General features: G+C 30.9%; 1 protein-coding gene across 1 annotated transcript in view; it reads left to right on the top strand.

Moving 5' to 3' along the window:
- The window catches only part of LOC143250549 (suppressor of lurcher protein 1-like), a 69147-nt gene that overhangs the window by 45787 nt on the left and 9115 nt on the right, over positions 1–14245 (top strand). The window contains exon 10 of the mRNA XM_076501277.1: positions 3291–3459. Within this exon, the coding sequence (XP_076357392.1) occupies positions 3291–3459 (169 nt within the window). The remainder of the gene's footprint in view (positions 1–3290; positions 3460–14245) is intronic.

The following is a 14245-nucleotide window of genomic DNA, read 5'->3' as shown; positions in this document are numbered from 1 at the left end:
TTATTTCTATTTTCGATTTTAATCACTAAAATTGGTGTTCAAGCGAAACGTGAATGCTTTTGGGGATTACGTTGGTAAATATGCTTTTAAATATGGGAAATATATATATATATATATATATATGTGATGATAAGGAACTTTGTACATAAACAAAATACACATGAGGGTATATACCTGCACAACATTTTCCAGTTAAATTCTATGTAGGACGATAACTTCTTGTACTGTCTCAAATGTCACTGTAGGGAAGTCTATATATAAAGTGCATATGCACTTTTCCCAAACATAGTTTAAGTGAATAAAATAGAGTAGCTAAAGATGAAAACTCGAGATCTCGATCTAACATAGTTAAATAGGATGTTTTAATGCAGAGAAATTAAACATAAATTCAATGTTTATCGATCATTTTAAACATTGACAAACTATGTACTTTATAAAGGAAATTCATTTCAATATCATGTTAAACTTTCATCAACTTAAGGTCATGGTCAAAGTTGAGAAATATATTATACAAAATCGTTTTGCCTTCCAATCTTTTTATAGTTATCTTTTAAAGGTTGTAAAGGAATCCTTGTTAAAAATCGGGGCCGGTTTTAAGTTTATATGTTTGTTTTTCTCTCGGTAAGCACAAAGCTACACAAGGAGCTACCTGTGATCTGCCCATCAGGAGTATTGTAATCCGTTTTTGTGTTATAAGTCCTCAGACATATCAATTTTAAGATTGCACAGTTATGTTCACGCCCTTAGCGTTTACAAGATTCAGTCACCAATAAAAGTAATAACTGTGTTTTCAACTAGATTTTCAAGTAGTTTTATCCTAAAATGAAAACAACTAAATATGTTAACAAGGAACAACACAGTACTCAGCAGATACCGTGAAATGTCCTCTTTATTTGATACACAATAAAGCCCTCAGTTAAATGTGAGTTTTTCCTGCTTATCCTATATGATTAGGTACTCACAAGATGAAGTTTTAAGCTTGTATTAGGAACGTTTCTTAAGAAAAACTTCATTAAATCTTCCTTGGCAAATTATATGCATGAATTTAAGAGCTTTTCATTCCTAATCTCAATAACCTAGAACTGATTTTCAGTTGAATATATTTCCCGTCTCGTTGTAGAACCGACATAAACTGGTTTCATAGACGATTATACTTCAAGCTAGTCTGTGGCAAAGCTCATTTGTCAAGACGTATTTTACTACTAATTAAAAACATTATTAGTGTATTTGGCAGCGAGAAAAGTGGCACGTTTTTTTGAACCCTCGAGCAGTTGTACTTGCCAATAAAAAAACAATATACAATTAAAGTGAACTACACGAATCTAAAAAAAAACGATTATTTACTCTTTATCTTGAGCAAATTAGTGTTAAAAATTTGCTCGTTTGATAGAAGTATTTGTTTGTTTGTTTTTTAATTTCGCGCAAAGCTACACTAGGGCTATCTGCGCTAGCCGTCCATCATTTTGCAGTGTAAGAGTAGAAGGAAAGCAGCTAGTTATCACCACCCACCGCCAACTCTTGGGCTACTCTTTTACCAACGATTAATAGAATTTACCATATAACGCCCCCACGGCTGAAAGGGCGAACATATCTGATGTGACGGGGATTCGATCCTGCGACTCTCAGATTACGAGTCAAATGCCTTAATCACCTGGCCATGCCGAGCCTTAATAAAAGTATTGATATTTATGTAACGGTGTTTAATGTTATGTTAATAACCGAAAAACACAAGAATTTACGCTAGATGACAAAATTATATTTACAGATTTTTTAATTTCTCTGTGTCCTTGAGCATAGAGCTTCAGAGATGAATGGAAAGAAATATAAGGTACAAAAACTGTTTACCTAATGTATAATTCAATAGTTTTTAGCTTACTGACTTTACTTTCTTATAAAAAAACCAATAATTACAAACTACAAATAAATATGTAACATGTTTCTCTTACAATTATAAAAAATGCGTTTTTTAACTTTTATTTCAGCCACACATTGTATTCTACAGAGAAACAAGAGCTCTTAGATGTTACGTGTTTATCAACTCTTCGTAGCTAATTGTTGTACTTCTGCACTTATTGATTAACGAATACGACTACAGAGGTTTAGCAGTGCATTTGTAGAAACGAAATCTATTTTGACTATACACACACTAAACCCGGCATGGTCAGATAGTTAAGGCACTTTATTCGTGATTCGAAGGTCGCGGGTTCCAGTTCCCATCACACCAAACGTGCTCGCTTCTTCAGCCGTGGAGTCATTATAATGTGACGGTCCATCCCACTATTCGTTGATAAAAGGGTAGCTCAAGAGTTAACAGTGATGATTATCTGTCTTTCTTCTAGTCTTACACCGTTAAATTAGGGATAGTGGAGATAGCCCCAGTGTGACTTTGTGCGAAATTCAAAACAAACAAACAAACAAACAAAATACATACATTATGTAAATTAAATTTCTGGAAAGGAAACCTATAAGCAGCTATAACCTTTTATGTTTCTATTTTAGGGTCATTTTTCTCAGAATATTCATAACAGGGAAAATAAGCTGTAAAGATATAGATCTGAAATAAAATTGAACATGGAAAGGTGATTTTATGTCGCGGGTTGATTCAAGATTTTGGAACTGACGAGACGGGTTCGAATCCTTACTACATTACAAAATGTTGCTCGTACTTTAAGTTGTTGGTGCTCCATAAAGGTGACAGTCAATCTCTTGATGTTGATAATAGACTAATAATTAAAAAACAATATGCCATTATAGAACTTACCACGGAGAATATTCTACTTCAACTTCAAAAGTGATCATTTATTTTTCTGACAGACGATTAAAATCGTTGGTGCTATCATATGGTTTAAAAAACGTGGTATTAACGCTGTACTCTGACTGCCAATTAAAAAATTTTCTCACTACAGCATAATAATTATCTATAGGAAACTACAGTGTCACAATTACAATAATTTTTATTAAGTTAGAAGAAGATATAAATATATGATTATATGTTTTACGATATGTCATAGTGTTATTTGCTTCTGTGTTAAATGTGTTGGTAATGGGTCAAAAATAAACAAAAATTGGCAAACAGAGAGGAGTTGGTAAAGAAGAAATGTTAGAATTACCCTTCTAACATTACCATAATATGTAAGATTTATATTATATAAATTAATTTTCTATAACTGATAAAAGCAAATATTAAGAAATGTAATATTATCTTCATGTATGATTTGAATAGATATTTTACTAACCGGCTTGTTTAGAGATATATAATTTTATAACTGAAGTAATAACATGACTTACAGTATGCGGCTTCATCTTCAATAGCTGGGAACAAACTAACGGAACATTTTGTTCACCCAACCATCCAGGATTGTATCCTAGAAACACAGAATGCTACTATTCCTTTATAGGGAGAAAAACCGAGAGAGTTCATATTACCTTCACTGACTTTGATGTAGAGGGCGTAACACCGTAAGTTACTTTATTTGTCGTCTTTTACACAATACAATATTATGTTTTAATGATTAATTTACTGCCACTTTAAAATGAAATTATTTATTTCATTTGGTTAGTCAAGACTAATCGGAAAATTGAAAAAATCTCTGATTTGAATATGATTTTTTTGCTTGAATGTGATTTGGTAATATTATGTTGAACTTTATCAGCTCTGTCTCAGTTTCACTGTTATATATATTTTATGTTTTTCTATGATTTACTAATATTTAAAAACGTGGAATGTTTTATTACAAAACGAAACTTCCTTAACTCTACGTTATTAACCGAAACGTAAATCACTTAAGGAACATATTTAATAATACTGACATTATTTTAACATAAAACAGAACAAGCGTGACATAATGAAAAATAATAATAAAAACGAAAAGTAAGTCTTTAATTTAAATTTTTACGAAACTAATTGATCAAACAAAATCATTCATCTCGGTCAAGTTGTCAAAACATCTTGGAAACAAGTTATTAACCTACCTCTTTGACTTTGGAAGTTCATTATATGAAAGTAAAATATTACTGTGAAACTACAATGTAACATACTTCAAGCATACTCAAGTGTTATTATTCTTATTTTCCAAATACTTTAATCAAATATTTATAATGTTGTTGAAGTAACGTTATAATGGAAATGGAAAATATTCCAAATTTATAGGTTACCAAATTATAAGAGATATTACAATATACTCTGCATGATGTTTTAATACTTTTAAATTAATTCAACATTATTAAATTCTTCACAGAAAACAAACTGGATAACTAAAGTCACTTAAAAGCTTAGTGACGCAAAGATCAAATTGTCTATGAAAATTTATATCAACAATGTATACTTACAAACATATATTTAAATACTTCACAAAAGCTTCTGATATTGTCAGTTTCAATCCATTGTTTAAAAGAATAAGTTATTTATTATAGATTTTAGAAAAATAAGCTTTCAGTGATCATTTCATTGTCAAAACTGATTTAAATGGCTCATTGGGCTCGGAGACAATTAACCCTTGTAGGTAGACTTTAGGCCAGTGGAGCTTTTGTTGACTCTTCTTAGAAATTAAAAAAACAAAAACTTGGGTGGACTAAAGTGAAATTTGGGTGTGCAAATACACCTCTTCACACTCTAGCACCGTCCCTACTAAACACCTTGTTCCACAATTAACCCTAAAACTGAAAATATATTAAATGAATACCTGAAATTGTTCCAAACAAGGTTATCATTGATACTAAAGGTAATAAATCACTGTTTTCATACTTCTAAATCAGTTTACTATCATAATGATAAGAGATGTTTCAAACAATGTGTTTACTGAACTTTGCTGTTCATATAAACAAATTAATAAACAAGAAAGAAATAACATCTTACTAAATTAAGTAAATTTATCATAATTTCCTTTCGTTTATATATCCAACGAATTTGTTACTAGTCTGTTATTTAAAAATTACATTGTAAATATTCATGTACTACATCGCAATGAAATACAATCGTATTTGCAATAACTTATTTAACACTGCTAAAATGTAGAATCATTTTGCTTCAAGATTTCCGCGTAAGTCTACTTTAAAAGATTTAGAATATAAAAGATACAATATAAGATTCAAACTAATTCAGACCTAACATATTTAATAATTCAAAGTTTAAACTGCAATTTGAACAATGTTCATAGGTATTCTATTAAATGTGTCAACAGAAGTTTTACTTACACGTATAAATACATTTTAATGTGAAGTCTTACATAACTTTCTACACTGGTGAAGAAAAGTTATTTTTGATGTTGTGATAAATGGACGTTTACGTGTAATTGAGTACAATATTTTATGTGATGTCTTACAATAACATTTACATTATAAAACAGAGTGAAGATATGTGCATGTGATTAATCAAGACCATATATATTGAACGTATATTTAAATAAGGCTTTACGTAACTCAATACCTTAAATTTAGAGAAATTGACAAAGTTATATATTTAACTCGGTATTTATGTTAAAACAAACCCATCTATACATTATAATTTTGCTATAACGTCTTTTCAAATATATCAAGATAATGTGAATGACACTGTAACAATCTAGAAGTATTTAATTAATGATTACGTTTACTGTTTCTAGTGATGATACACAATCAATACTGGTTCGTTTCTGGTTAACTATGTTGAAAACATTAGACAATTTACTGATACAATAGCAAATGGAAGAAGTTGATATTTATCATTAAATTGTTTTTTTTTCTGTTCCACTGTTACGAAGTATAGATTTTACATTGCTATAGCTAGCTTGCCATTCAAAAATAATAAACGTTTTTTTTTTAAAGTTCCAAAATAAAACAGTAAAGTTAGCAACACAATTGATGTTCAGTTTGAACAAGTGTGATATCCGATTAATAAACAATGAATATTTCGTTCGATGATAAAAAATACTTCTCTTATTAGATGCGTGTTCTCGTCTGTTTAATTTACAATGCTCGATGAAAATGGTATTTTATTACCTTTACATGAAAATGCTACAGTTAGATAGATTCTGTATTAAATAAATAACTCTAACAATAATGCTAAGTGATCATGAATGATTCCTTATTTCATGCAATATTAAGACTTTTCATACGACACCGAGTAAAGAAGCATGAGAAAGGAAAAAAATAAATATTATGGATATAGGTATAAATAGTGTTCTATCGGATTACAGTAAATATTAATACCTCAGAAATTATTAATATTCAGTCTCGATGCTTTGTATTACAACTGCACATACATGCTATTCAAAAAAGTGCTAGTTTCAAAACATTTCATTTGTCTTCTGTGCAATGATTCATTTGCAAATTCAGTTAGGTATGTTATATTAGGTTGAGGAATAATTCGTGAGCGTTTTTAAATAATTTCATTCAAGCATTACATGCAAGACTATACAATACTTCAATGCATGAACACATTACACCCAAAACATTTATTATGATGCTTTATTTCATGTAATACCTAGGTATATAGTATGCATTGTTTTAAACGAAATTGCAAGATATTAAATGCGAAAAGCAGATGGTGTCGAAAATGCTCGATTTTGTCCACTTGACATTCCATTTAATGAGCTGAAAATGAAAGTAAAAATTAAAGACATATGAAAATCAAACACACCATCTATTAGAGCAAAAAATTATCTACCAAATGACATGAAATATTTTGCGAAAGCGTTTCATTTATGAATATATTTTTCTAACTTGAAAAAACGCTCACGAATTATTCCTCAACCCAATATAACTAGTAATCGACTCATTTTTATCAAAAAATGTAACTTAGTGATAAAGTAAAACACAAACGTGATATTAGCAAGTATTTATTAAACATTTCGGAATATTCATAATTCCATCATCAAAAATCTAAAGTCCAAAACGAACAAATTACAAAACAAATTGTAATTACAATTACTTTTTGTAACTCTAGATTACTAGTAATGGACTTATAATGATTATGGAACGCTTAATGAATCACTCCTATTTTAAAACTTGTTTTCAAATAAAACGTTTTTGGTTTAGATTTAAGGATGTAGCTCGAACGGTAAGTCGATATTTGTTGTATAGGATTTTCATATCCTTGTTGTGCAAATGAGTACAAATAGTTCACTATTATGGTAGTATTAATTAGAATAAAATAATAGTAGTTGATAAGAATAGGAGAAAAACAACTGTAGTGTGAATAGAGCTAAAATGTAGAACGAATATGACAATTCATGAGAGGTATGTAAATATATAAATAACTTATTTCTTACAAATTATTAATTAATACTTTTACTAAATAAGTTATTTAACTTTTCTGTATTTAGATTACGAACAGAGCACTTCCCACATACAAACGTTCATGATATTACAATCTGTTTATAACTCGAGACCCACGTAGAAAATATTTTGACATTAAACTAGAAAACTTGGCATCTTCACTTAGCTACGGCTGTGATTAAAACTGGATGATATTTGGTACAAGACTGAAGTAGGTAGTGAAATACAAAAACACAAGTAAAATCAGAGAAATAAAAAAAGTTATGCCTTTAACAGTAGTCTGAGCTGGGGGACATTTTGTACAAGACTGAAAGAGATATTGAAATTCAAAACACACGTAAAACCAGAGAACAAAAAAGTATTATGCTTTTCTAGTTTTATTCAGTCACACTGAAATATTGTGAAATATTATTAAATGAGTAGCAAAAGTCAAGCAAATAACTTAACAAGATACGCTTACCAAACATTAAAACTAAGGAGTATTATGTAACACAGACAAAACGAGTATTATGTAACACAGACAAAAGGAGTATTATGTAACACAGATAAAGTCCAGGATCGTTGGTCTTAAGACAACTACAGTCTGGAAATACTAAATGAATTTAGAATGTTCTCAAAATTAAGTTATAGAGTTGTATGTAACTAGTAGGATCATCATAGTATTCACTTTATTATTTCAGCTTTACCTAAGTTAGTTAAGATTGATAATTACGTTTAGACATAAATTCAACTAAACGAACTGAAACATGACGTTACACGACACTAAACAGACATGGGAGAAACAGCATAAGACATATGTGAAGCAGACCACTCAAGTTTGTTACACGAAACTAAACTTTTCATATAGAGAGTTAAAGCAAATAATGATAAAATGAACGCAGAGAATAATGGAAAACAGTAAGTTTGTTATAAGACATCACATTTCAGAGCACAAATAACAGTTTAATTTCATAATCAAGATGAAGCAAACAGAAACAATACGTAGGAATGTACACTAAATGAAATACACCAACTAAAGTAGCATGGTTTATAATTGTTTATAAATCTGACAAGTAATGTCACAAGTGCAAATCATAATAGTAAAATAAAGCATTCATTCATAGGAAACAACTTAATACCAATCACATCATGTAACAAACGACATACAATGAAAGTATTAGCAAAGCAAAATCACTTACAACGTTATAATATAACTACTTTTTCATATTAAACTGAAAACAAAAACTGAATAAAGTCATGAACACATTAGTACATAATTACATTCACTAATTGCTGGCTGCCAAAGGAAACTGAGATAAGTGGTTCTGTTACTCTTAACAGTTCTGTCCATGTCTTGTCAAAGCTATTCCTGGTAATCCTCAATTCTGTACTGAGCTTAGACAGCCCTTCTTGACTATGTTCACACTGAAAATTTTCTCATAAAACCATTCTTCCGGTTCCACAAAATCCAATGCCAATAAAATATTCCTTGGATAGGTCTTGAACATTTATTTGTCAACGGATGATTATATTTAATAAGAGCATGTTAACAATGTAGTTTTAACGTCTTAACCAAGTTTAAGACAAGCAACGTTTTTTCATTCTTTATCGTCAAATATTAAATGTGTTCTTTTGAATATGTATACGCTAGTTCAGCTACAGATGGGACAACTTATCCATCATGTGGTGCCACTTTAACTCACATCTTTGAATGGAGTAATCTGCAATTTCCTTCTGCCTTTTGATCTCATTGAGGAAGACGACTCTTCAAAATGTATAGTCCTGATCTGATAAGAAATGAATATATAGTTGTATACTACACTAGAGTCAGGCAAGCAATTACTAGCAACTTCTGTAGCATGTATCAACAGACATTCCTTCATTTAGTGATGATGTTCCTTTAATGTCTTCCTGATGAAACTTAGCTTAATCGGATGACAAATTTGCCAATTAGCGTATTATGTTCTTTCTCTTCACTAAGTTGTTAATTCTTCCTCGACAAATATTTACGTGTTCCAGTACAGTCTGATCAACGTATGATCGTAAAGTGCTTATTATTATTGTGTAGTACCAGTTGAAAATGAAGAAACATTGTATGACTTGGCTAAATGGTCCAAATCTTTGCCATTATTATAAACGTAGGAGAGTTCGTCTCTTTCATGTCCCCATCACTGCTACGAGAGATACTAATTAAAAACTTCATTTTGTCCTTTCTGATACAGGATAATTAGTGATGCTTCTTACATGTATTTTATATTTCTTGGCAGTTGTACGTGACCATGCATAACTACAAATGATATTTGTAAAACAATTTTGGTAATTTGTTTCTGACAATAAGCATTAGTGGATGTGTTAAATTCATTTGATGGCCTCCAGACAAGTCCCATCAGCCTTCTTGTTGACCCAAACAGAGCCTTCTTTCCTTATGTCTTGCAACAGTTTCTTTTTTACTGTTGAAAATTAAATGGATGGACGAATTTCTTTCTCATCTCTTGTGACTTGTATATTTTTCCTATCTAGAACACCATGCATATTATGCACTGTCAGTTTTGTAAGTGCAAATACACCTTCGCAGTTAGTCACTAAAGCTGGAAATCTCTATCTTTCTTTTCAATCAAACTTCTTTATATCAGACTTGGGACTGTGTACACATGTGAAAAAGCTTAATGATCTCCCCCATGGTTAGTTATATATAGAAAATACCAAATAGTAAGACTTGGAGAAAATTATCATATCTACCAAATCACTCTTCCTTGTCACTCTCTGTTTTTAAGACCATAACAGCCTTCTGTTGACTGTGTCTTTTTGGACTTCGCACAGATACTCATATATCGTTAAGAAACGTGGTTTACAGTAGGTTGTAAATTAGCCTTATTAACACAGTCATCTTCTCGACAGAATGTTGTATTTCTTATAAACTTACTTTTGTTATCAGTGTTAGTAGAAGTGAAAAAATAACTGTAACTAAAATACCAAATTCTTGCAAGGCTCAAGTAGCAATCAGCATTCAGAAGATAATCATAAAAATGAATTTAGGTTGTAACAGTAAAAAAAATCTTGTGAATAAACAGTTCAATGATCACTGTATATTGGAGAATAATAGAATCATTTCCATATAAGTGCACATTGACTTGCCATCGTGTCAGCTGGTTCATTCCCTTGAAGTCCAACATGGTTTGGAATTCTGAAAAACTGAATGAGATGTACAATATGATATAATCCAGTCTTTCTTGAATGTCTAAGATAATTTAGCAATAAAATAATAAAATTCGGGAATAAATTGCACAGTTAGTGTGTTGCTTACTTTTAGGAGATTCATACCAAGTAATATGGCATAAAACTCAACAATGAGCACAGAATCTGTAAATGAGATTTTGTGAATAACTACAAAGTCCTCATAGCCACCTGATTTTGAATCATCTACAAAACTACTAGCAGAAAAATAAACTTAAAAGGTGTTGAAGATAAAGCAGTTGATATTTATAGAAAGGGGTGTCCAATTCTTTCAGGTCTATCAAAAATATATTACAATTTTTGTGATAACTAGCCATGGTAGGGGTGGCTAATCATCAAATTTTGCAATGTAATCAGATACATTTAAGTCAACTTTGCCTGGGGATGAAGGCCAAAGGTGGGAATTACAGATCATCTACTTGCAAAATGCAATGCCCACCAAATCATGAAGACACAAGCCAGTTGGGACATTGTGGGAAAGTTCATGGCTTTGTAGCATACTACTAAGAGTGTAGTTAACTTCATAGGTGAAATGGAGGTTCATAGAAATCTGTGTACAAGTTCTACACAAAAGTAGTGAAGAAAGATCCTGCACAACTTTAGATGTAGAGTTTTTCATCAAAGGAAAGACCAAAGATCCATAGTCTAGCTTGAATTAAATGAGAGCACTGTATATTTTCAATATAGAACCTATAGGTGGAAAAGAATATATGGAGATTATCAATACCATTGCATTTGCTTAATGTGCAGAATAATAGAATATTTTCAGTTAGCCCTATCCATCTTCTACTATGGCACGTAAGCGATATGGTACTGACTTTGACCAATCTTCTTTAAAAAATACAAAAATGATCATTACCTAGAGATCATTATTCATATTCCAAAGAAAAATAAGGAAAATGAGAATGGAAACAAGTAAATATATTTATGCCAGTAAAGTTCTCACTTGGTGCCTGAAAGCAATAAATAATCTAGTATTTAAGAGAGATACATTGTGATCTGAGAACATACACTTCACAGATTGACCCCTCCTAACAACATCGTTACCACTCCAGTGTGTGTGTGTGTGTTTTCTGACAGCAAAGCCACATCGGGCTATCTGCTGAACCCACCGAGGGGAATCGAACCTCCGATTTTAGCGTTGTAATTCCGTAGACATACCGCTGTACTAGCGGGGGACCTCCAGAGTGTAATGTGATTTTAATATCTCCCAGAAAAAAATGGAGGAGGCAATAGAGAATCTAAACTCAGAAACGATGTCGTATATATTAGTGAAAATGGCGACTGTATGATGTCAAAATCTTATCTGTGTGTTTGCATATCCATGATTAATGTTTTTTTAGCTTTTAATGAGCCATAAGAGTATAAAAAAACGTTAAATACCCACTACCCCACCTATGATGGAATTGAATGATAGCATTGCACTGTAAACTGGGATAACATAGCGTTATAAGGGTTTTGTGGAAACTGTACCGAAACGCCAGTACCAGAAATAATGTTCACAACATCCATTGAGCATATGTGATAGTAGTACTTGATTGATCCTAACCGCAAGTGACAACTCTACTATCCCAAAGCTTTCCATTTACAAGACTTTAAGGCCAAATTGACAAGTTGCAATGACCTAGACACTACTCAGTTACCACGATCCTTGCCCAGAAAACATGTGGGTAGATGTTTTGACCCAGAGAAGACACTTTTCTAGAAGGTCACCTCACCACATAAAGGAATTCAAAAGGGGTTAACAAAATTTTACTTTTTTCATATGACTAGGGCTTGGACTGTCAAAACAAGGTTTAGGTCTGAACTAACTGATAAGTGATAGGAAACAAAAACATCCCGATATTCAAACAGATGGGTTAATTCAGAGAACAAAGAAATGACACTCTTATATATTTAACCAATCGCTCACTTAACATCTGGCAAAGAAAATCACTTTCCCATGGCAAAGATAACATTCTTGAAGAACAAGCTTTCAAGAAATTGCAGCTCAATAATACCAAGTATATTACACAGTACAAAGTCATTAGTCGTTAGTTATTTCACAGTCTCAAAGTTGACAGTGGGTCAAGGTTAAATTTAAGCTACAGAGGGGAGGTTTGGTTTGATACCTTGAATTAGAAGAGCACAAACAGTACTCCTACTGTCTTTAACAAAAATTAGTAAGATAAGACCTTAATCACATTAAACATTATAATATTAATTTCAGGCTATATGCTCTCTTTTATGAGTTATTTTTAACTCCAATTGTCTGTCTTATGAGTAATTAAATCAAGCTTACTTAAGCTGTTATTACGTATGTTTCTAAATAAGATAATAAAAGGAATAAACATTTTCACAGACCGATCTTAATATCAGTTACCACTAAGCATCAGTGAAAGTTAATATTCAGTTATGAGACATTTTGTTCAGATATAGTTTTAAGAATTTGTTTTATTTGCTTTAGCGATGAGAACGCGTTGTCTGCTTTTTCTATAATGTAACATACGTTACTGAAAAAAGTGTAAAAATCCGTAATGTTATGCAATGAGGATGCGTGTATCCAAAACTCTCACAATTCTAAACGCCAGGAAACTAATATTTTATTTAATCAAAGGGAACAAATAATATTACATCTCAACATGTTGCACTGAAATTAGATAGTATGCTAATAAAATATAAGAATTATCACTTGTTTATAATATTTGTTTGAAAATTTGTATTACTGATGGTAGATGTGGGGAATTATTAATTAGCTTTAGGGATATAATTTGGATCTTTAAGGATATAAACGATGAAGTAACTTGATGAGGATTGTTTTTGCTTCTTAAATACATGCAAGTATTTAAATAAACTTATATTAAGGACTGACTAAACTAAATTTAAATAATTACAAGGAAATTATTTTATCTTTATAATAAATCATTAAAATGAGAAGTTTTCGCATGCTAAGTGTAATTAATATTGTTGAACACTAGTTAAGTGAAAATAATGAACATATTATTTTCTACAGTCTCGAGGGTTTTCTACAAACTCTTAGGAGATGAGAAAAGGAACACTGTGTATTTGAAATCAGCTGAAAGTTAATAATAATAGGTGGAATTAAAAAGAAAAATGAAAATTTGATTTTGTGATTTTATATAGATCACTTCATGAGGTTTGTTTGTTGTTGTTTTTTTGGTATAGTAAAAATACATCAAAAACAAATTAGTTAGTCTGCCAATAAAAATAAGGTGGTAATTATTATGGACTTTATTTAAAAAAAATTGATTTTACTGTTCTGTCTTCTGCTTGGTTGTTGCTGAAAATGTTTCAGGGCTATGAAGCTGTTGCTTTTTTGTTCAAAAAGTAAAAGATATTTACTAGGGAGGACTATGTCATGCATTTTCTCTAGTACAGAGGAGTTCGTTATTTGAAATCTGGTTATGCAAGAGTAATGCGCAAAGTATTTTTACTTTTGTTATTTTGATTGAGAACAGGTATACCTTAATAATTATTGTTTATCGTATTTTAGAAAAGCTCATTTTTAAAATCTGAATGACAGAGAGAGAGAGAAGGTATCTAATCTAAATTAAATGAATGCTAAAGAAACTTGAAATATTTTTGTACGTTTGAAGAAGCTAGGTGAATAAAAGTAAAATTGTAATAAATATTAACTTTCTATCGTGAGGTAATTTCTTAAATATATTGGTGGACGAATTAAAATTCCAATTAATGTAAAATATCTACCTTATAAGGCTATACAATTCTCTCGTAAAACGAAAAATACAAACAAAAATATAATCAAATTACTAAGAAA

This window comes from Tachypleus tridentatus, chromosome 1, assembly GCF_004210375.1.
Source record: "Tachypleus tridentatus isolate NWPU-2018 chromosome 1, ASM421037v1, whole genome shotgun sequence".
Taxonomy (NCBI): domain Eukaryota; kingdom Metazoa; phylum Arthropoda; class Merostomata; order Xiphosura; family Limulidae; genus Tachypleus; species Tachypleus tridentatus.
Note: the sequence above shows the minus strand (reverse complement) of the source record. Positions and strands in the feature narration are given on the sequence as shown.